Consider the following 24,926-nt stretch of genomic DNA (forward strand, 5'->3'; position numbering starts at 1 on the left):
GAAAAGTAGACAATATATGATTTTATTAATAAATAGCACAAAAGCATCAGTGATAACTGTTTAAACATTAAATTCCTTTAAACATCCATATCTTGGCTTTAATTGTTGTGCATATTGGCCTCTATGGCACTGCAGTAAACACATGAAAATATTTCCCATTTCCATGCACAGGTATTCAGCTATAACACCATTTACAAATTATTATGGACTAGGTAATCTTTGCAATAATTAATATTCATTTGGACAGCCACAATTAAATGAATATTAAATCAAGCAAGAAGTAGGCTATGTTCAATATGCTCTAGATGTCAGGTTGTAATATTTAATGTTATTTAAAACTTAATTTTCTTATTTTCTTTAAAGGGACATCTTTTGTATATGTGGGTGTTCAAATGAAAACTGAGAAATACATTCTTTGACCATAATAACAAAATTCACACACAAAAGGGTATTTGCCTCCTCCTCTAAAAGAAGCAATACATTTGCTTATAGTCTCTCTCTCCAGGCATCATTTCCCATATTATTAATGAAAATGCTTACAAGCACCAACCCCAAAATTCCATCTTCAAGGGGAAGTTACAAAGTTAAAAAACAGTGGCTCATTATATAAAAAAAAAGTCAAATTTCAGCAACGCTAATGCTAAAAATGACATCAATTAAATTTCTTAGCATCCACAAAGTATAATATTTCCATGAGTTTTCCATTATGTGCATATTTATTTTCTTTAAGAAGTAAAGTGAAGTTTGAACAGTACAGTCTGTGGTGTGGTGACATCAGCAACTGCCAGTTCTTGCCCATCAACCAGTCCCAATTCTAAAATAGAAAAAGTATAATTAACCCACGCAAAAAAATCTCAACAAAAAGGATAACAACACACACAGACACAAACTACAGAGTATTATGGCCTAGATAAATATCAAAATCCAATTTTTAATCAAGGTAATATTATATTTGATTTCTTAGAGATTTTTTAAAATATTACACTAAAAGGACAATTAATTCTATTATTGTTTCTAAGATATAAGTAACTATGGTGATATCATCATATAAAGGCATTAGGAGCAAATCTAGAATAAGCATTTATTACTTTTACCAAAAAAAAAAAAAGAGATTATTAGTAAATATACTCATTTAAAATACCTTTCAATGTCTTGGAGAGATTTGGCCTTGTTCGTTCTTCAATAGAGGTTACTGACTAGAACACAAAATTATTTTAGTGTAAAGCACATTAAATGAAATTAAACTTTTAATATAATTTTGTGGAAAAAAATAAAAACTGAACACTGATCACCTGTAAGTAAAGTGTTCTATTTTTGCCCTCTAATGTGGCTGTGATGGCTGGAGATTTCATCTGCCTAAATATAATTATTAAAAAAGTATATCAAAGATTACTTTTTTTAAAAAAAATATCTAGTTTTTAAAGTTTTAAAATCACAAAAATTATTTTTAAAACATAAAAAAAGTCCAAAACACTTACAGAGAAGCACTATTAGTTAGATAATCCAAAACCTCCTGCAGTTTAGCTGATGGAGAAAACTGAATATTTTGAGGAAGCTGGCTACAAGCTGGGCAGTTTTCCTACATATATAAAATACAACAAATCACAGTGGCACATGCACCAATAATAATCTCTTTATAACAATGAAGTAAAAATCAAGTTGTTTTATAATCATGCATATTTCTTATGAACAAAGGTATGCTTTAAAGCCTGCTTTCATTAATAGGCCATTTTTCCTAAATTATTTTGCTACATAGTATTTATTTCAGGCTACACTACGAAAGATATATAGTTACAGGGTTCTGGAAGTTAGAAAATACTTAGGGTGTGAGCAATTTCATTCATATTTCTAACCAGTAATTAATATTTAAAAATGAAAGTATGCATGATCAAAATCTTTTTTATTAGTATAATACTACTAACCTTTCTCTCTGCTTCAAATGTGTATGTGTACAGTCCATCTACATCATTGAATACCAAGTAATTATTAAGGGGAATATATGCACTGTAATGAAAAAATGTTATCTTTATATAATTGACCCAGATCAAAACATAGATTTATATACATATTAAAAATGAAACCAATTACCTTGTGGCTATTTTAAAAACCTCAGTGGCACACACAGCTGAAGAGGGGAGAAAATAAATGTGCTTTAACTCAATTAAAATTATACATTTAAAATTAGAAGTTTCTTTTAAAAAGTCAGTTATAAATCAGAATGGATAAATTTACAAGGCTATTGATTAAAAAATATATTAAAAAACATATATATACTCTTAAAAAACTGAGAAAGTAAAACATTTTGTATTAGTTTTGTATAATCCAAGTAAGAGTAACATTACATGTTTTTCTTCCTCTTCTTCAGATTAATTAGCAGTCTGTTAAACTGATTAAAAAGAAATGGTACTAAAATGTCCCCTTACTACAGAGCACTTTATCAATGACATAATGTAAAACAAAATATATACAAGGTCCAGTAGCTTGCTCTTTTTTTGGACAGCTTAATTACACCACCCACCCCAAAAGGTATCAAATGTCTAGAACACCAGTTTTCTGAGAACAAGTAGCTGCAGACATGTCAATTTAGATACTGAATCAAAAACTAAAGGAAAGAAAACAAAATCAAGTAGTGGACATTTTTCCTCACCTGCAATGACTGCATTTGTGGAAGCTACTGCAGGAATGATTCGTTTTACTACCCCTGAAAAAATATATTGATTAAAATATGGTCATTTCTTTTAAAAAATAAGCATCTTAAATTAGACAATCTGATTATTAAACAATTTTTCCACAACTTGATTTTTCAGGCTTTTAAGTCAGAAAATAGACCTAAGTTTAACCATGAAAAAAAATTTTCTTTCACATTCCCATCTTTTTGTAGCATGTTCAGAATCTTAAACAAGTTACAGTAGCAAAGAAAAGTAACTTTTCACCAAGCTTCATATAAAGATGGGAGTAATATAATAATAATAGCTAAGAGAGTGTTTTTTGTGTTCTGGGCACAGTGTGAAGATTAAATAAGATATTACTGAATTTTCATAACATCCTTACATTAGTCTTATGAGTCTTATTTTAAAGATAAGGAAAATGAAGTTGAGAGAAATTAAATAACATCCACAGCTATACACTTAGTAAGTGATGGGGGTAGTGCATGAACCCAGATCTGCCCCAAAGTGCATAATCTTATGCTATACTCAATAAGGTTTGAGTAAAGTATGAAGAATAAGAGTCACCTAATTGTTCCTCATATAATAGTTTCAGTCATTCGATTCACAAAAATTTACAACAAACAGAAAAACTGCCCCTCATCAGCTTTGTTTCACTCTGTAACTTGGACTACACAAAATATTAAACATAGTTTTCTATTTCTACTCCACTTTTTTCATATCAGTAACCACACCTTAAACCATTTTTTTAAAGTACAAAATAAATATTCCATTTTATAACTATATTTGAATTGTTAATTTTAGAAAACAAAAACTTCAGAGAAAAGTAGCCTTATTATCTTGGAGTGTGAGGGAGCACTGAAAGATGTGTTTCCAAGACTTTAGGTGTAGGCAGGTCAGAAACTTCAGAAAAAAGGCAAATATCTAAGAAGACATGAAAGGAAGACAGTTAATAAGTTTGGAAAGCTGTTTTAAAAAGTTAATTCCGGGGGCCAGCCCGGTGGCGCAAGCGGTTAAGTGCGCACGTTCCGCTGCGGCGGCCCGGGGTTCGCCGGTTCGGATCCCGGGTGCGCACCGACGCACCGCTTGTTAAGCCATGCTGTGGCGGCGTCCCATATAAAGTGGAGGAAGATGGGCATGGATGTTAGCCCAGGGCCAGTCTTCCTCAGCAAAAAAGAGGAGGATTGGCATTGGATGTTAGCTCAGGGCTGGTCCTCCTCACAAAAAAAAAAAAAAAAAAAAAAAAAAAAAAGTTAATTCTGACCATATGATTACGTATAATTTCAGAGAAGGGGAAATAGGAAGGAGCTAACCTCCTGATGGTTCAACTGGAAGCTCTCCAGTGAACCACATATAGCAGAATGTACTGCAAGGAGGAAGAGGTAGTCACAGTGAGGAGTATAAGAGACACTACCCAATAAGAGCACTGCCAAAATGATAAAGACCTCCCCTGTCCCCACCCCTCAAGAAAGCTGGACTTCACTTCAAATTTTGCTTCTGTACTCCTTGTCAAGGCCCTCAATCATCATGCTGAAAAGTACACACCAAGCCCTGCTAAAAGGTATGGAAGGGTGAATGAGACTACATAGTAAAAATGAATTTAAAGTTCCTGATCAGGACAAACTGAATTCATCTGTCAATTCAAACAATTACCAAATGTGCACTATATGCACAAGAGTGTTCAAGATGTAGTGCAGAGCAGCAGGGAAAAAAATTATCTGCTCTGATAGAGCTTTCATTCCGGTGAGGGAGATAACCCACAAGTAAATACATAGGAAAATTTCAGATACTGAAGAGTTCTATGAAGTAGAACAAGATATGTGTTAGCGTTGACAGTGGTGGAGACAGTATGTTACACTGGATGGTTAGGAAGACCTCCTCTGGGAGGTGATAATTTAAGCTGAAATCTAAACCATGAGAAAGACCCAGCCATGCAATGACCTGGGGAAAGAGCATTTGTGTAGAGTAAACACCAAGGGCAAAGGCCCCAGAGCAGGGATGTATGGGAGTGTATGTATGAAATAGTCTTTGCATAGAAAAATGAGGCTACCATTAGTTCTGAGCAATTATAAAAAGGTAAAAGAGTGAACAACTCAGAAGCATTTCTGGTTGAATGATCAGGAAAACCGGGTAAGTTGATTCCTGAGAGATAAGCAGCCAGCCTTGAGAGGATCCAAGGAAGAGCATTCCAGGCGTAAGGATCAGAAGTATTAGAGCTCTAAGGTGGCAATGAGCTTGATGTGTTTAAGGAACACAAAGCAGGTCAGAACAGGGGCAGTACAGGGATCAACAAGGAGGGTATAAGAATGGAATTTTCAAATGACTTCACTAGAACATCAATAAATATAAGGAAATAATCACTGAAAATCACGCAGATTTTCAAGAAGAACACAAAGCTCTTTCTGGTGAACTTGGTGATGATCTTGGACAAAATTCTAGAAAGGATGAACTGTGAGTACCTCGATTAGGAAGCTTTGATCACTAAGAGTGACAAGTCACTCTTAGTGACTTAGTGACAACGTGACAAGTCACGTTGGACTAGCCTCATTTACTTACTACGACTAGCTTAGCAACCCAGGGAAATGTGGGAGATAGTACATCCAGGCTTTGGTAGAGCATCCAGAAAGGTCTTTCATGATATTCTTGTGAACAAGACAAAGAAATAGGAAGTACTCAAGAAGATCTGATCAACAGAATGAGATAAACCTAAAAGGGCCTGACCAGAACTATGATTCCAATGTCTCTTCTCAGCCAGTTCAGTCTTGTTAAAATTTTTAATTAATTATTTGGAAAGGAGATAAAGGATATGATTATCAAAATAACAGGTGAAATAAAGCTAGAAAGGAAAGGTAAGTTGGCAGGCATAAAAGAATACATGTACAGAGAAGGAGAATAGCAGGTTGAATTTAAGAATAAATTTTTTAGGACCTATACCATCACGTGCTACATGACACTTCAGTCAATGATGGACTGCATACAGGACAGTGGTCCTGTAAGATTAGTAATACATAGCCTAGGTGTGTAGTAGTATATACCGTATACACCGTCTAGGTTTGCATAAGTACACTCTATGATGTTTGAGCAATGATGAAATTGCCTAACAACGCACTTCTCAGAATGTATCCCCCTCATGAAGTGACGCATGACTGTACTTGAGTATAAAAAACCAAAACTACCACTCCAAAAAATTGCCAAATCTATTAATAGGGAGATGTGCCTTAGCAATTGCACATGTGGAAAAAACTTCCAGATTTTAGTGGACAGTAACCTCAAAGAATCAAAGGTATAGCATCAATGTAAACAACAAGCAAACAAACAACAAAAAACCCTGCTCTCCTCTAAGACTGCATCAATTATCACAAGTCTATTATCTAAAATAAGACCAATCCTAGAATGCTACATTCTACCCTAAGTAGTTAAGAGAAGTATGAATAACTGGAATATGGCTAGAGAACACCAACATGATGGGGACTTTAAGTCACACAACATGTCAAGGGTTAAAGAAACTAAGAAGGTTGAAGGCAGTGATAAAGATTTAGAGGGAATGTGATCACCGTTCTCAATATGTTAAGGGCTATTACTTAAAAGGGAATTAGATTTATATATGGTGTACCCTGGGGACAATACTCAGACCAAACTAAAGATGCAGATTGATGCTCAATATATAAAATAATTGTCTTAACGGTTCTGTCCAAATGTGAAATATATTGTCTCAGGAGGTGATAAATTCCTCTTCAGTGAAAGATAAAGTGAATGGTTCTATTTGGATGACTTAGGGCCTCTTCCATTCCTAAGTAAATAAGATTCAATGATTTTATTCAACTCCTTCTGTCCAAGAAGTAGTATGGATTCTGTTGAACTCAGTTCCCTCCTACCAAATTTGGGGCACCTGGAAACTATTATTTCCATGGTACCTTTACTGAACCTCAAATGGATGGTACTATCTGAAATCACTTATCAATTATTTCCTCCAAAGCATCCCCAACCCCTAAAAAAGCATCATCCTAAGATCATAATTCATGACAATTCACTAACTTACCTTGAGTGAGTCTATACGTAACACCCCTAATATTATATTGTGATGCTCTCTCTAGGGACTTTTGGAAAATCCACTGGATATGATCAGGATCATCTCCATCTAATGGAACCCCTTCTGTTAAGGAAAAAAAAAGAGAGGAAGATAGAAATATATAAACATAAACCAACTTGTTTTTAATGTAACTGTCCAAATAAATAATACAAATATATATTTTATGTAATTCTGGATTATGAAATTAGGTTTATTACCTCCAAAAGGCTGCTCCTTAGGCCACTGCAATATCCTTACATATTCAATACAGTGTTCTGGTAGCCTGGGCATAGATGCAATGGTGCACATGGGAAAATTAACCTAAAACCACAGTATGCCTTTTTTAGTGGATTTTCAACAATGAACTATTTTAAAATGTAACTTGTATTTATAATCTAGTTTGTAACAGTTTCTTATAATTCATCTTGGCCTTCTACTTATAGAAACCAAACATTTTATACCATTAATAATGCTTCTAAAACTAATAGCATCTGAGTCACTTCACTTAGGTTGATCTGCCTATAAAAATAGGTTTGCTGTACATTTACAAGGTATATAAATTTAAGCTTTGTTAGACCATGAGAAAAGTGCTGAATAAATTCTCACACGAGCAGTTTGTTATGTTTACCTGATATTTAAATCTGAAGGGATAAAATACACCAAAACAACAGCAAATTCAGAGTTAAATAAATTCCAAGTAAATACTCATAAAATTATTTACATTTATAAATCAAAATTCCAATTGTCTTTTAAACTGGTTATATAGACTAAAGACCCCCATCTTTGGAAAGATCATTCTCACCCCTGGTATCTTTATTTCCCTGAAACAATCACAGGCAAAAACCAAAGAAAATAGATTATAGCTCTATCTCAACATATAGCTTTGTAATTGATCCTTTGATCCCTACTCTCCAAAAAATTAATACAAACGAATTATGAAAACAGAATAGTATCAAAACTATGATATTCAGTCCATATCTTTCCTCAAATAGAGAATTTCATATTTTATGATCTTTCTTCTCAGCAACATTTTTAAAATATGTTGACCCCAGGGCAGACCCGGTGGCGTATTGGTTAAGTTTGCACACTCTGCTTCGGTGGCCTGGAGTTCGTGAGTTAGGATCCAAGGCACGGACCTACACACCGCTCATCAAGCCATGCGGTGGCAGCATCTCATATACAAAACAGAGGAAGAATGGCACAGGTGTTAGCTCAGCGATAATCTTCCTCAAGCAAAAAGGAGGAAGACTGGCAACAGATGTTAGCTCAGGGCCAATCTTCCTAACCAAAAAAAAATAATAATAATTAATATATATAGTTACCCCTAATTGAAAATCCTAAATATTGACTAGACTTAATAATTCAACTCTAATTATACCCCAAGATACTATAACACAAATGCAGTTGCTTTTTTGATTACCTGTGGTGGATACAGTTCCAGTGTACATTCAATACAAGCAGTCATTCCAGGCAGAATCACTCGGGCATTTCCTTTAAAACCTTCTGTCCCCCCATCTATCAAAGGGACAATGGAGCTTGGATCTAATACACCATCTTCATAATTTAGAAGAGATATCTAGGAAAAGTATTTGAAGGATTTAACAAGAGAAGGGGATAAGAATTCAAAAAAGGGAGCATGCTGTCAAGTAATTAATCAAATCAATCACATTAGTGAGTACTAATATATCAAATCAAGAGATTATGATATTAGCAATTTATGTCCTCACCTGAAAATTAGTGACTGGCAATAATCAGTAAAGTACATCTACTTAATTTAAAATTAAATAAACTCTGATTTTTTCCAAAAACGTGATATGTAATCTAATTTCAGTATGTTAAGAGCAGCAGCAAGAACTTCAGAGAACCATAACAACACTCAAGTCTTTACCAGCATCCCATTTATCCATCTTCTGGCTATGATAGAATCCAGTCCACATACAATTATATGAAATTCTACAAGAAAAAAAAAATGCAAGTTTAGTTTTTACAAATGCCACTGCACAACATAATTCACTTTCTATGAAGCAACAACAACAAAAAACCCCACTTTTTATTATAATACAAACACACAAAGCTACTAATCCTGGAGTAATTCTTAAGACAGCACATAAAAATGCAGCTAATGGTGTCAACAAAGAATTAAAACAGTAGCATTCTCCTTCCAATCAGTCAACAACCTGACTGAAGGGCCAACACCAAGAGAGGAAAGCAAATGAACAGCCTTCAAATAGCTAGCAACTAAAAAATAGTAGGAATTTAGTGAGAATTTAATTTCAAGTGGACAACTTACGTCGATAGAAAGTGTCATTAAAATCCTGAATCTTGTTGAAATGTCTGAATATAAGTAAAGGAACTTAAGCTGCTAAGTTTAAAGTGAATTTAACAATGCCATATGGAACAAATTATAAATGTATATTTAACACAAGAAATAAGTCATCAATGTTCAAATGAATTCAAGGAATCTGACAAAATGAACATAATTCTACTTCCTGACAAAACCCCTTTTCAGAACACTCCTCCCCTAAATACTTAGTTTCTCTCATCCCTGGACTCTCATGTCATTATGTGTATGTCTCTGTTATACTTTCTACTCTGCTTCAGTTTTTACATAAAACCATGAGTCCTGAAAAAGCAGAAAGTGTGTCCTCAACCATCAGCACCAAGCAGAGGCCATAAACATTGGTTTAGTGAAGGGAACAGCATACTACAGTTCCCATTTAGCAAGGTGATTTTAAGAGTTACTGCACAAATTAAGACAGTTGCGCCCCTTAAACTTACACAATGCTATATGTCGAATACATCCAATTAAAAAAAAAAACAGATGTGTCCAATAGCTTCTTCAGGTGCTAATACTTTGTTAATGTTTTTTGGGGGGTGGGGGGGCTATGAATTCTTTCCTCTTCTCTCATTTAACTCAGTGTTCCAAGTCTTTCTCTTTTTACCCAACCAAACCCTATCAGTAGTCTTTCCCTGTCTGGAGGCTGCAAAGGAAACCCCCTTCAAAAGTGGTTGTGGGTGTGAATCAATCACAGCACTCAACATTTTAACATCACATGTGCAAAAATTTTTTTTAATTTTTCTACTGGAGCAATTTTATGTTTAATAATAAATAAATTATACTTCTCTAAAATTACAGTAATCCATTATATATTTTTAAAAAGCAAAATGGAGAAAAGAAGGACAATATATGCTTGCCCTAGATTTTTATTCTGGCCTACAAATAAAACTATGAAAAATAAATCCAGTTTTAGCCCTCACCCATTCAGACCCCTATTCCTTTTGAATGCTAGGCAAACAGGGGGCATAATCTGCAGCTAAAAACAGTGAGGTCAAAAGAGAACCAGAGCAAACATTGGAGCAACAGCAACAGGGGACCCAGGAGCCAGCCCAAGAAATCCCATCTCCTGGATTTCTTTAAAATACTCAAAGTTTCTGAGATCTAAATAATGGGGATACACAGAGTATGCATACGCCTTTTTTCTTTTTTCCCTTTCTCCCTATAAGGACCTGTATTTGCATTTCTAAGCTTTTTATTTTGAAATAATATAGAGTCACAGGAAGTTGCAAAGATAGTACAGAGAGGTCCCATTTGTCTTTTACCCAGTTTCCCCTAACAGTCACATCTCACTTAACTATAGTACAATATCAAAACCATGAATAGGACATTGGTACAATGTGTGTATCATTCTGTCATTTAAACAATAAAGATGCACAACTATTCCATCACCAGAAAGATCTCCCTCCTGCTATCCCTTTATAGTCACACCCATCCCCAGCCCCATGCCTAATCCCTGGCAATCACTAATTTGTTCTCCATCTCTATAATTTTGTCATTTGAAGAATGTTCTATAAATCAAATCATATGACCTTTTGAGATTGGCATTTTTCAGTCAGCTAATACCCTTGATATCCATCCAAGTTGTCGCATGTTTCATTAGTTAGTTTCTTTTTATTGCTCAATATTATTCCATGGTATGGCTGTACCACAGTTTAACAATTCACCTATAGACAAATATTTTGGTTGTTTCCACTTTCTGGCTACTGCAAATAAAGCTGCTATAAACATTCGAGAACAAGTTTTATGCAGACATGAGTATTTGTTTCTCTGGGATAAATGCCCAAGAATGAAATTGCTAAGTTGTAGGGCAAGTGTATGTTCAGATTTTTAAGAAACAGCTAAACTATTTTCCAGATGGCTATACCATTTTGTATTTCCCACCAGGAACGTATGAGTGATCCAGTTCTTCTGTACCTTTGCCAGCATTTGAGATTGTTACTATTTTTTATTTTAGCTATTCTAATAGGTATGTAGTAATAATCTCATTGTGCTCATAATGTGAATTTTTCTCATAGCTAGTGAGGTTGAACATCTTTTCATGTACTTTTTGCTACCTTTTTTAGTGAAATGGCCTTTCATATTTTTTGTCCATTTTCTAATTGCTTTGTTTTGTTTTTTTGGTGAGGAAGATTAGCCCCGAGCTAACATCTGTTGCCAATCCTCTTTTTGCTTGAGGAACAGTGGCCCTGAGCTAACATCTGTGCCCATCTTCCTCTACTTTATATGTGGGACGCCTGCCACAGCAAGGCTTGATAAGTGGTTCATAGGTCCAGGCCTGCAATCCAAACCTGTGAACCCCGGGCTGCCAAAGCAGAGCACATGAACTTAACCACTACGCCACTAGGCTGGCCCCCATAATTGCATTTTTTTTTTACTGTTGAGTTTTGAGAGTTCTTTTTATATTCTAGATATGAGTCCTTTGTCAGATACCTGCCTCATAAGTATTTTCCAATCTGTAGCTTGTCTTTTCATTCTCTTAAAAGTGTCCTTCACAGAGCAAAATTCTTTAATTTTGGTGAAGTTCAATTTATCAATTTTTTTCTTTTATGGATCATGCTTTTGATGTGCTCTAAGGACTCTTCACCAAGCTCAAGATCCCAAAGATTTTCTCCTGTTATCTTCAATCTAGTTCTACATTTTATATTTAAAGTTATGATCCATTTTAATTTTTGTAATTTTGAGGTTTGAGATTCATTTTTTTGCCTATAAATATCCAATGGCTCCACCACAATTTGTTAAAGAGATTATCCTTCCTTCATTGAATTGTTTTTGCAGCTTTGTCAAATATCAATTGGCAATACTTAAATATGGCTATTTCTGGTTTCTCTATTCTGTTCTACTGATCTATCTCTCTGGCAACACCACACAGTCTTGATTACTGTAACTATATAATAAGTCTTGAAATTATATAGTGATTTCTCCCATTTTATTCTTTTTCAGAATTTTTTAGGTGTTCCTCTGTCTTTTTATATAAATTTTAGAATACTCTTGTCTGTATCAACAAAAAATTTTCCAGAGATTTGATAGAAATTGTTAAACTTGTATACAAATTTGGGAAGAAGTGACATCTTTACTATGTTGAATCGTCCAATTCTTGAACACAGAATATCTTTCCATTTATTTAAATCTTTTATTTCTTTCATCAGCAATTTGCAGTATTGAGCATGCAAGTCCCATATTTATTTTGTTAGACTTACACCTAAGTATTTCTATTTTTGAGTGGTTGTAAATGGCATTGTATTTTAAATTTCAGTTCCAGATGTTCACTGCTCATACAGAGAAATACAACTGAGTTTAGTATGTTGATTTTGTATCCTGTGGAATTTCCTACGCAGCAAATCCCATCTCCTGAATTTCTATAAGATACTAAAAGTTCCCTGGATCTAAATGTATGGGAATCAATAGTGTGAATACTCCTTTTTGAAAACATATTTCTTGTAAAAATAAATTTACTCTGACACCTTTCATTTGGATAATAATACACTGACTCTTTTCTCTGTCTTCTACTGTAAAGAGACACAAATATTAATCAGATCCAGCCTACGAACTTACAATCTAATAGAGGAGATATGCAATTGAAATTGAAATTAAGGGCAACAATGCAAAACAAACAATGACACTGGCTACATAAGCTTAATTTAAAAATTAGGGCAAAAAAAATATTTATACAACCTTAAAGAAAAGACTGAAAGGATATAAAGCAAAATGTTATCAGCAGATATCTCAGTAATAAGCTTACTGCTGCTGATTTTTTTAATTTTTGCTTATCTGTATTCTCTGTTAAACATCTTTTTTATAATAAAGAAAAAAAAGCTTTAAAAAGTTAAGTAACTTTTTTGTCAAAAGGATACGGAACTACATTGCAATTAGGAACTCTGTCATTTAGAAATTCTGCAGCAACTTCAGCCTTAGGTCTTCCAACATCTTTAGGCCTACAGGAAAAATTATATTTAAATTATTCAGGATATAAATCTAGATGATCTACATAATTTACTTTCAAACATAAAAATATCCATGGTGAGTTTATTTAGAGGCTATTTAGAAGGAATTTTTTACTTAAGTATTTTTGATGAATACTCATTCAACACTAAAATGTCAACCCCTGCTGATGTTCCAAATTAAGTATTTACAAGTATTGACAAGTCTAAGTATTTATTAAGTGAAAATATGAGCAGTGCTTTTTTGTTGTTGTTGTTCAGATAAAACATAATAATGGTATGTTTCCTGGCTATTTCTCACTGTGGCATTTCCCAAAGTAAAAAATTATCCCAGACTCAGAGCCTTCCAAGTATGTGCCCTGAACTCCAGAACCTCAAGGTGTTACTATGCAGATCTTGGCTGAAATATACACGAGATTCATTCTAAGGATGCAAGAACCTTCATTTTTCCCCTTCTTCCCATGTGTGCTGATTAAGTAGAAAATTTTGTGTCCCATAAGAAGCTATAACCATGTTTTTGAAGAGGAATAATTCCAAAGGCATTATCTAAAATTGCAAATGTTACCAATATTTTCAAGAAGCTAAAATATAAGATCTCAAAAAGTCACTCGTAGATAATAACCATAGCTGTAGATAGGAAAGGACATGAATTCTCTCCTATAATCTCAGTATGAATAGTATTTTCTTTCCTAATATTTCCTCACTCTCCTCACAGAAATAAATCACTCCCTCATGTATACATAGTAAGTGCTTCATTACTACTAAACACAAATATTTTTGGTTATATACATAGGTCTGTCATACCCACTAGACTGTGAACACCTGGAACAAAGTGACCATATTCTTATCTCTTTGTATTCCTCCATATCTAAGCACAGAGTAAACACTTCAAAAATAAATGAAAATTAAAAAATCAATGTGTTTATTAGAAAATATATTTTATTTAAAATTGGAATTTTAAAGAAAAATACTTTAATATGTCAACTTCCTTCTCTCCAATAAAGCAGTGTGCTTTTTTTGCTGATAAGAGTTTTATTCTGACTTTGTCCTAACTTTCAGTAGAAAAGGCTCTAGCATAAGTCAAGAAATTTGATTTCAATATTGCATTCACCTACTCTGGACAGAGCTCTTTAGGTGTGTAAAGGGTATAAGTAGACTTTCAAGATTCTTTTAAGTTGTGGATTGTTTGTTTTCACAGTAGATCCCAAATAAAAGAACTCCTAGATGGTTTCTGTGGGGACTGTTAATTTACCACTCCAGGATTAGGGGATTGGATTGTTCCACCAAAAACTGCACTTTAAATAAAATGGCCTTTCACACACATCATCCATGCAGAACACCTTGGCCTAATTACTTAACCTTGAAAACAAGTACCTACCCTGAGGGTTGCTCTGAGATTAAAATAGGTAATATAGACAAAGAGTTTAGAAACTGCTTAATATATCTTAAGCACTCAGCAAACGTTAACTATCATTATGGTCTTCAATCATTATTTTAGCCACAAATTAAAGGGCGTGGCCTATTATCAATAACCAATCAATTCAGTGGTGTCTTTTTTTAGAGCTTTCATACACTAAAAATTTGTCAGACCAGAAAGTGCCCACAAACTTTCCTACAGAGAAATTTCAAGGGTTAAAAAATAAACAAACAAATAAAACTTAAAAGTTAAACACAGAGTTCACATTGCAATTACAACACTTCATTAACTTGAGTTAGTTTAACCCATCCTTCAAGCTCTTTAAGATCATCCACAAAGGTAAAGTAGAGATTTTATGCCTATACAAACAATTTAATTTTATCTTTTCTGCTAACCTAACCCTACCCTGCATATCTAGGACTATTTAAGCACTTTCTGTCAGTACTCTAGTCACTAGAGAGAGAAAAAAAAGTCCTTATCGCTCCATATCTATAATTCTTTGACTAACAAATAGACACTTTTATCTAAGCCACTCAAACCTCTAAATGCTACATACTAAAATTCACTAACGAACCTTTCTTCAGATCTGCATATATGGCCAACTTCCAGTTTTTAAAGTCAATTCGAACAAAGCATTCCTAGATGCTTTCTGTATTTCATGTATGTTTATTACCCCTCTTTGTTCCATTTCAATTGCTTTTGGTTCTCTTCTCCTTAACTCTCCATTTTCTTTCCCCTTCTATAAAAAGTTCAAACCTGGTCATAATTTCATTGCCCCAAAGTCACCATTCAAGCCTTGGCTCATAAGTCCCCACCAATATATCTCACTAGGGCCTAATATTCCAGCTGCTGTCCTCTTATGAAATCAACAGGAGGAAAAGAGCTGCGCTCCATGTCTTCAGGGCACAGTCACCCCCAAATCACATAAACCTTCTGAAAAATTTCTTTAAAAAAACCAAAAACATATAATTGCTTACAAAACTTTCACCAGAATGCTCAAAATTTTACCTAAAATGGGAGTGGTAGTTATTTTTTTTAAATAAAATTAGTGTTATTCCTTCAGTAGTTTTTAAAAATTATTAAACTGCAATGTACTCAAGTTCAAAAGGTTATCAGAATTTTAAACTAAGATATTAAAACTTACCTAAATAAAAACTGCCTATTTAGATTGGAAACATCTATAGTGTCCATGTCTATAACATGAATCTGTCTAAAACCAGACAATGCCTGTGGGAATAAAAAAAATCCAATTAAGCAGAAGTTTCCTCACATTTGAAATTTTAAGATTTGTTTTCAATGTAGTCCTAAATTCTTCATAATAAATTCTGCATAATCATATTCAGTGGTTAAAGAGCCTTACAAGTTACGTAAAATTCAGGGTTCTTGTAAAGGTCAAAAATGTATAACTACTCAGTTTTAAATAATCTTTAACCAAAAGAGAACAATTCAATATTTCTACAGTTGTTTTATAATCCCATAAACACGTCTGTAAATTTTGTTGCTTTGCTGCTGCTACTAGATATTTTAATTTTACTAGTCTTACTAATTAACTGTATTTGCTATTCTTTTTCAGAAAACTGTTAAAAGCAATTCCTCCAAGTTTTATCTTAGTTTACCTAACATTAAGTATGCCACAATTCAGAAATAACTATTATAAGGTATACATTATAAATATACATATATATACTGCAAATGTAAAAACAACATCTTAAAAGTATTGAGTCAAGAACAAGCAATTAGAAAAGCTAGAGAAAAGCAACAAACTGTCGTGTTTCAGTGATAATGCCACACATTCTAACGGTACAACTACTACTCAAATCTACCAGCAGGAGCAAAAGATTAAAAAAAATAAGTGTCAAAATTAATTATGCTTTTTGGGTCTTGGTCAGTTTACTTAAGTAATCAAATTAAACCACTTGCCAATAATTTCCCCATTTTTCTGCTCCTCTTTCGTAGCAAGAGATCCTCAAAAGAGTTGTCCATACTTGCTTTCTCAAACTCGTCTTGCACCCACTCTAAACAAACTCCACTGAAAACTGCACTTGTCAAGGTCACCAGTGACCACATGTTGTTACCTCCAATGACCAATTCTCAGTCTCTCTGACCTTACTCATCTGACGTATCTGGCAGGGTGCGGATCATTTCCTCCTTCTTAAAACACGTTCTTCACTTGGTCACTATACTCATGACAATTTGAACACTTTTTAAAAATTGGTTTCCAGTTCATCACAACTCAAGAGTTTTCCTCCTACTTTACTGGTCAGAATTTGGAGTGCCCTTGTGCTTAGTTCTGGTGATCTCAAGACAATCTTGTAAGTTAAAGCATCATCTAACAGACATCTCAAACTTAGCAGTTTCCAAAACCAAACTCCATCATCCTTGCTCACCAACACCACCAAATCTGTTCTTTTCTCTGTCTCCCTCATTTCAGTGAATGCTAACTCCATCTTTCCAGTTGCTCGGTAAAAACCTTGTGTCATCATCCTTGACGCCTCTCCTTTTCTCACATCCCACAGCCAATCTATTAGCAAATCCTGTTGACTCCATCTTCAAAACAGATCCAAAGTCTGGGACCACTCTCACCACCTCCAATGCTACCACCCTGTTGCAAGTCACTGTCATGTCTTGCCTAGATAACTGCAACAACTTCTAACTAGCCTCTCAGCTTCCTCCTCTGTTCTTTAGCCTTTTCTCAATACATCAGCCAGTGATCTAGGTTAAAAGTCAGATCAAGTCAACTCATCGGCTTAAATCTCTCCAATGACTTCCTGACTCAGGTAAAAGGCAAAGTTCTTACAGTAGCCTCTAAAGTCTTTTGTGATATTCACTCCAAGCCCCTCCACCTCCCATTACCTCTCTGATACCCTCTTGGAAAATGCTCCCCCTTACCCACTTCTGCTTTAGCTACAATGACTTCCTTGCTGTCCTGGAACTTAACAGTCACGCTCCCACCTCAAACTTTTACACCTGCTATTCCCTCTGCCTTAAATGTTCTTGCTCACCTCTTTGCTCAAATAGCAACTTTTTGTAAACCCTTTCCCTTCCCCTCAGGCTACCTATTTTCCATCCTTCCTTTCTCCATAGCATTTATTACCATATGACATACTATGTATTTTACTTGTTCTGTTTTTTCCCTTCCAGTAAAATGTAAGCCCCACAAACAGAAATACCTGTCTGTATTGTTCAATGCTGTATGTTTAGCATCTAAAATGGTGCCTGGTGTATGGGGGAAGAGACTCAATAAATAATTTGCTCAATATAATATTAATGTCATATTCTTTTTGTTAGAATGAGCCTTTGGGGGGCTTAAAATCAATTTAAAAAACATGTATATCTCTTATGTACTTATGTCTGAAATAAGCAAAGTATCAGTCGTAAAAGTGAAACCCCTTACTTTTCTTCTTTTGTGTAAGAGGTTATTATAATGCAATAAAAAAATAACAAGCCACTCCTAAAGTTGCTTGATGACCACTCCTCTGATCTAATCTCCAATTACTTTACATTTAAAATTAGTATATATCACATTTGCAAATAACAGCTTCAAAATGGAAAAAGTTAAGCATCAGGGAATTTGTACATACAATGCCTACCAAAACCACTAATCACCCTCCATAAACCCCTCCCTTCTAGAATTCTCTGGTTTTCACACTGCAAGAGTATTTATGTTTGATAAGGTATTGTCACTTTGATAATCCATCAAAGAGTATATCACACATACTGCTATTTATTTTGTGTGAGACTTGTCTTCCCAATGAAACTTCAAATTCATTAAGGACAGGGACCATAAAGACCTACAATCCCCACAGAACCCAGCAACGCGCTAAATACCATGAAGCATATGAAAACTTCTGCAGTTTCACTAGGAGTGACATTAGTGTTTCCTAGCAAAATTAATGTGTTTGTTCATATTTAAACATGAGCCCCATGCCTGACTCTTTAGGTCCTTTATATGACTCTGTTACCCGCTTCCTTTTCTAAGGAGTCCACTCTAGCATTTCTACTTTTCTACATACCAATGAGAAGGCTGGCATACAAATTAATTCTTCCCTATAAGCTAACACACAGAGACAACAGTTTGGTGGTCACCAGGGGGAAGGGGGTTGGGGAATGGGCACAAGGGATGAAGGGGCACATTTATATGGGGGCTGACAATGGACAACTGAAATCTCACAATGTTATAAACTATTATGACATCAATTAAAAAAAAATTAATTCTTCCCCTATCCACTTTTGTTAAATAAACTGATAAAGACTTATAAAAACTACTTTGTGGTTATCAGAAGTCAATGAAACTAATTAACTAAGTCACAAATTATGTATTTCCAACCAGTATATGGCAATAGCTTCAATAAACAGTACCCTCTCTTAAGATGATATTCATTGAAAACAAATTGACCAAAAAAAAGAAGAAAAAGGTTTGGATCTCCCAAATTTTATGGGTCTACTACCATAAGGTCATCAAAAATTACTGTCTGATTAGGTCATATAACGACCTAATGGTTCAGTGAAAAGAACACTTGCATAAGAACTGATGACCTGGATTAGATTCCAGGCACATCACTACAATCCAGAAAAACTTGGGCAAGTCATTTAACATCTCTGAACCTCAGTGTTTCCCTCTATATAAAATGAGACAATGTTAGAGCTGGCCCGGTGGCACAAGCGGTTAAGTGCGCTCGCTCCGCTGTGGCGGCCCGGGTTCACCGGTTCGGATCCCGGGCGCATACCAACGCACCGCTTGTCAAGTCATGCTGTGGCGGCGTCCCATGTAAAGTGCAGGAAGATGGGCACAGATGTTAGCCCAGGGCCAGTCTTTCTCAGCAAAAAGAGGAGGATTGGCAGATGTTAGCTCAGGGCTGATCTTCCTCACACAAAAAAAATAAAAAATAAAATAAAATGAGACAATGTCCTATCCACCTAACTGAGTTATTTGAGGAACAAAAGAAACAATAAATTCTTTGAAATTACAAGTTAAAATATATATTACTAGTTTTGTTATTTACTTCACTGAAATTAACGGGCACTTTGTAAGAGGAAGTACAAAGATCTGTTTTGATAAAGAGCAGAGAAGAAAACAGAAGCAAGAATTTCTATCAATGACTTTATAATTGAGGACTTTAGAGTTTAAAAAGTTCCAAAGTTACATCATCACTTTAAATACGTTCTGGAATTTGACCTGCTAAACTTATCTAACAAAGGCTCAGGAGAAAAGGTTAACAACCACAATAAAGAAATTTCTTGGTGATAGAAAAGGAAAAAGGTTAACTATTACAAAGGAGGAAAAAATACATTTTTTTATATATATATATATATATATATATATTACCAGATTTTTCAGGAGCTCACATCCTAAGCCGCCAGCTCCAATGACTAGAACTTTACATGTGTCTAACAAAAATTGGAGAGACTGTAAAGAATGAAAAGGCATATTAAAATCTGGTTGTTAAAAACTGTAAGTACCATCAATAAAGCAACAAACCATAAAATAGTTTCTGCTGTTTCCATGAAAAATGCAATTGAGGATAAAGAGCAGACTTTGTATTTAATAAACTATTTTAAATTTATAAACAAGGTAGAACCATAAATTCTATAACTGTAATGATTTCAGAGAGTTTCAATTTTAACGTTCTTAAGTCGACTTTTATTGTATGAAATTAAAAGGCTATTTCTAACCAAAAAAACTATGCCTACTTGAGTTGTTTCTTTTTAATGTTGAAAGGGGATGGAAAGCATCAAATTCAGTTATTTAACTGACTTCCTAAAAATGAAAAAGTTTATAAAAATCTTAAGAACAGAGGATCAAGCAGTGCACAAGGTGTTCAAATGCCTTTTTAAAAAAAAGTAGTAATAATAGTTGCTTTTGAATACAGTGAGTGAAGAAACTTACACAACATGAGATGACAGGAAGAAAAAATAGATAAAACTCTTAGAAAATTGCATATCAGCAGAAATACAATTTGAAACAGAAATACAATTCAACAGAAGCATCTTAAATTACCAGGAAAAAAAAAATTCAGAAGCATGAGAAAATATGGTGGATTATCCAAAGAAATGGAAAATACTGTCAATTCTGTCCAAGATTAAAGGAGAGAAAAGTTATTTATATGAGACACTGGGTCAAACCCAATAGTTGGCATCTTAATTTTAGGAAAAGCACAATATTTCTATTTCAAAACAATATCTCTTTATAAACACAAAAGGACATAAAAATTTGTTATAAAGAATACTTTTTTCTACCTTGCAATAAAAAACAAGCTGCATCTAATTGAACGCTTGCTTTAAGTCGGATACTACCAGTCCAAAATTCTATTCCTCTAATATACAGCATCCACATAGTTTTTAACATGCAATTAATTATATTCAATTCTAAGTAAAGATGCTCATTTCAACTATATTTTAAAATTTAAACAAGCACATTTATATTCCTATCAAAATTAATTTCTCTTATCAGGGCTAAAAAGGGGAGTGTCTCAGAAATCATTTTAAACTGGAATTTTAAGTGAATTATAATTTAGAATTTTAAATGAGGTTATGAAGTTATTTTACTCTCGAAAAATTTCAACATATTACATGAGACGTGAAAATAATGACTCAAATATTAGTCATTCAAATAAAATCAGTTGCAAATATTCAATTTAGTATTTCAAGATAACTTATACAATCGTATTAGTATTTTATTAGAAGAGCAAATTAAAAAGGAAGCATTTTTATTATTTTTGAAACATAAAACTATTAAAGGAGTTATTTAAAAATAAATGTTTCTCACTTCAGTGCTCGGTTCGAAATCAGGGTGTGTGAAGGGTCCAGATCGCTCGAGGAACTTCTTTACATGGTTCCAGCGACCTTCCCAGTCTCCAGTGTCCCCACACCCACCATCAACAGCCATTCTGCACAGAACACAGTAAATTCAGCTGCAAAGATCAGTATGAAAAAGCCACACCTACAACTACTATGGCTTCCCCAAATGAAAAGGTAACCACACCAGACCTGCTCAAATAAAAAGGGAAATATTCAATATGGTTAGGCTTATGCTTTTAATTTTTTCCCTTGGCTATCATATAGTTTATTTAAAGTTAAGAACTGCATGTATTTGATGAAATAAATCAGTTTACATGTGTCTGGGTTCCTAAAGCAACCCAAGACTAAACTTGAGATGTTGGTAAATCAGTGAGAAATGGGCTTTTCTACAATTGGAATTTACAAAAGATCACCGTAAACTTCCCCAATCTGTTCCTTCAATACACTTGGATCAGGAAACATCAGTTACAAGAAAAAAAAAAAAACTCTCCACTTTCAGAATTGTGATGCTTCAAATCTACTGCAACCCACGTGTCCTTTCCAACTTTGAAAGGTGTGAGTTAAAGATCATTTTTGATGAGAGGAACTTTCACACATTTCTCTCTGAAAGAGAGGTCCCAATTTTCAAGACAATCTCTTAAAACTATGAGGTGGTTTTGCTTGCCACTCAACACAAAAAAACTTTTAGGTTGCAATTCTGCCACAGATCAGCATTACCATCTAGAAACCTTTTAGCACACAGAAGTGAGTAAAGCAGGACTCCTCCAACAAAATACATGTATTTTCTACTCAGTGCAAGATTCATGTTTGGTTATGATTATTTTTAATTTTCAAATTTCTTATAACCCCACAATTTCTACTTTCAAATATATTAGTAATATCCAGTTTTTACACAAAGGGACCAAAAAGTATTGCCTAGTAATAAAAACCATAGGTTTCGATGTCACAACTGGGTTTGGCTCCACAATTAATAGCATTGTGACCTTGAGCAGATTACTTAACAGCCATAAACCTCCTCTGTATGTCGTCTGCAGCTATTTCTTAAGGTCCGAATGAGGATAAAGAGATAATCCACGCAGAGGCCTTAGTACCATACTTGGCATATAGTAAACATGTGAATTTCAACTGTCATTTCAAGCAGAAGTGAAAGGGAAAGGTGGGAAGGAATGCGAAATGAGGCCTGTCATTCCAGTCCTCTTGCAATCGAAATTCAACTCTCTGAGGGAGATACCTAAAGACTCTAAAGCTCTGCTACTGAGAATTGGCACAGAAATTACTAACTCACCACACCCACCGCAAGAGTATTTTCTTCCCCTCCCATTGTAGGCAGGAGGAAAAATGATGTGGCGCTGGCCAGGGTGGAAAACACTTTGTTTACACCTGTCTCAACAGCACAAAACTAAGCATCTAATAAGAAATAGAGTGTGTAACAAATGGAGGAAATAAGCTCTTTGGAATCAACGCTCTCCTTTAAGAGCCAATTATTTTGCAAAAATGATTGCGGTGCTTAGTACAATACCTGATATAAAAAGTTCTCAAAAAGTTTGCATTTATACTATTGTCTCGGTGCATACGAAAACGGCCTAGTGTCCTTTTCATGTGTTTCATGTGCAAGATTTCCTTTTCACAAGGTCACAGCTCTGACAATTTGGGATAGAGGAAGGGGGGACCCAGGGTCCTTCCCCAAGACCTTTGGGTCAAGCACCCCGGCGGCCCGCGCGGGACCCGCTGCGGTGCACCCCGAGCCCGGCGCGCGCCGAGACAGAGACCGGGAGCGGCCCGCCGGGCCCCTGGGGCTGCGGGACGGGGGTCAGGGGATGAGGCGGCGCGGCCTGCGCTCCGGGTGCCCCCCTCCCAGCCCCCCGGGCCCGCTGCGGCTGGTCCCCTAGGCCTGGGGTGAGGGGAGGCGGGGGCCCCCGGAGAGGGCCCCGGCCTCCCAGCAGCACTAACTTCTCAGCCAGCAGCTCCTCTATTCTCCTTCTTTTCTTCTCCCTAAAAGAAAGAGAGAATAAAAGAAGGGTCAGCATCACGCTACACACTGGGCGCCGCGAGAGGATGGGGGGCGAGGGGACGGGGCGGGGGGGTGGGGGGACCCCGGCTGGCGGCGGCGACCGCCCACCGCCGCGCTCTCTCACAACCCAGCCCAGCAGGGCGCGCCTGCAGAGCCCGAGTACTTACGGCTCCTCGCCATCCGCCATATTGTTCTCCGCCTCTTCCCAGCTGCCCCCGCGGCGGGCCGCGCGAAGGGGTGGGGCGGGCCGGGCCGGGCCGGGCCAGACGGGGAGGGTGGGCGAGGGCTGGGAGGGAGGGGCGGCGCGGTCGGATGGGAGGAAGCCGGGCCAGCAGGAGGCGGGGGGGGGCCGGGGCCGGCGGGGCGGGCGGGGAGGGGGGCGGGGCCGGCGCGGAGGTGGGGAGGGGAGGGCGGAGGAGGGCGCGGCGTCGGCGGGGAGGGGGGGGGGCTGGGGCTGGCGGGGAGGGGCGGGGCCGGCGGGGAGGGCGGGGCCGGCGGGGAGGGGCGGTGCGGTCCGATGGGAGGCAGCCGGGCCAGCGGGAGACGGGTGGGGCCGGGGCCGGCGGGGCTGGCGGAGAGGGGGCGGGGCCGGCGCGGAGGAGGAGAGGGAGGGCGGAGGAGCGCGCGGCGTCGGCGGGGAGAGGGGCGGGCCGGGCCAGGCGGGGAGAGGCGGGGCTGGCGGGGAGGGGCGGGGCCGGCGGGGAGAGGCTGAGCGGTCGGATGGGAGGAAGCCGGACCAGCGGGAGACAGGGTGGGGCCGGGGCCCGCGGGGCTGGCGGAGAGGGGGGCGGGGCTGGCGGAGAGGGGGCGGGGCCGGCGCGGAGAAAGAGGGGGGAGGGCGGAGGAGGGCGCGGCGTTGGCGGGGAGAGGGGCGGGCCGGGCCAGGCGGGGAGAGGCGGGGCTGGCGGGGAGGGTCGGCGCGGTCGGATGGGAGGAAGCCGGGCCAGCGGGAGGCGGGGTGGGGCCGGGGCCGGCGGGCCTGGCGGAGAGGGTGGTGGGGCCGCCGGGGAGGAGGAGAGGGGAGGTCGGAGGAGGGCGTGGCGTCGGCGGGGAGAGGGGCGGGCCGGGCCAGGCGGGGAGGGGCGGGGCGGCGGGGCTGGCTGCTCTGAGACTTTCGTAGGCCTTAAGGTCTTTCCGTGTGTGGTAATTATAATCTTGATTAACTACACTTAATTAAATTTTGTTCAGTGTGTAATGTTAAGCTAAGTTAAAATATAGACATAATACATTATATGTTTATACAATTTATGTGTTAATAAATAATTATTTAAAATGATATATTCTATGAAAAAAACTCGGAAGAACTACCATAATATGCCAGAGCTTCCCTCTGAGGCAAAGCATGGAGGAATTTTCACCTTAAACTTTTCAGGAGGGTTCCAACATCTTTGCATAAAGGTACGCACTTGAAGAATAAAATTTACCTAAATCAGTTTATAAGGGTGGGTTGGAGAAATTATTATTTTCTTTCTTTGTGATCATCAGTATTAATATTTTAGTGTCAGATAAGAAATTAAGTGGAAATGGAAAAAAATTAAAAAACATTTTTTTCTGGGAAGAAATATATATTTACATAGAAGAAAAGTATAAAGAAAAAAAGCACAAAAGTTAAAAAATAACTTAGAAACCCATAATCTCATCACCTAACGATAAATGGTGATAGTATTTTGGACTATTTTCTTCCAGAGT

The 24,926-nt window shown here is 36.9% G+C and overlaps 1 protein-coding gene across 3 annotated transcripts; it reads right to left on the bottom strand.

Annotated features, from left to right (window-relative positions):
• Nucleotides 1–6: 6 nt before the first annotated feature.
• UBA3 (ubiquitin like modifier activating enzyme 3) lies at nt 7–23,481 on the bottom strand. Of its 3 annotated transcripts, XM_004419907.3 has the most exons (18): nt 23,405–23,452; nt 23,177–23,218; nt 21,195–21,315; nt 19,755–19,835; nt 15,573–15,655; nt 12,925–13,005; nt 9,026–9,069; nt 8,624–8,688; nt 8,156–8,311; nt 6,954–7,056; nt 6,706–6,819; nt 2,648–2,701; nt 2,089–2,125; nt 1,923–2,004; nt 1,479–1,579; nt 1,293–1,356; nt 1,142–1,196; nt 7–814 (listed from the first exon to the last, which is right to left on the bottom strand). In XM_004419907.3, the coding sequence occupies exons 1-18, from the start codon at nt 23,422–23,424 to the stop codon at nt 726–728; spliced, it is 1,392 nt and encodes a 463-aa protein (XP_004419964.1). In that variant the 5' UTR covers nt 23,425–23,452; the 3' UTR covers nt 7–725. The 3 variants fall into 3 exon arrangements, with proteins under 3 accessions (XP_004419964.1, XP_004419965.1, XP_087287443.1); XM_004419908.3 differs by lacking the exon at nt 23,177–23,218 and having other exon boundaries at nt 23,405–23,481; XM_087431317.1 differs by lacking the exons at nt 23,177–23,218; nt 23,405–23,452 and adding an exon at nt 22,746–22,898.
• Between the last annotated feature and the right edge of the window lie 1,445 nt (nt 23,482–24,926).

This window comes from Ceratotherium simum, chromosome 5 (genome assembly GCF_057802395.1).
Source record: "Ceratotherium simum simum isolate JZ-2026a chromosome 5, ASM5780239v1, whole genome shotgun sequence".
Lineage (NCBI taxonomy): Eukaryota > Metazoa > Chordata > Mammalia > Perissodactyla > Rhinocerotidae > Ceratotherium > Ceratotherium simum.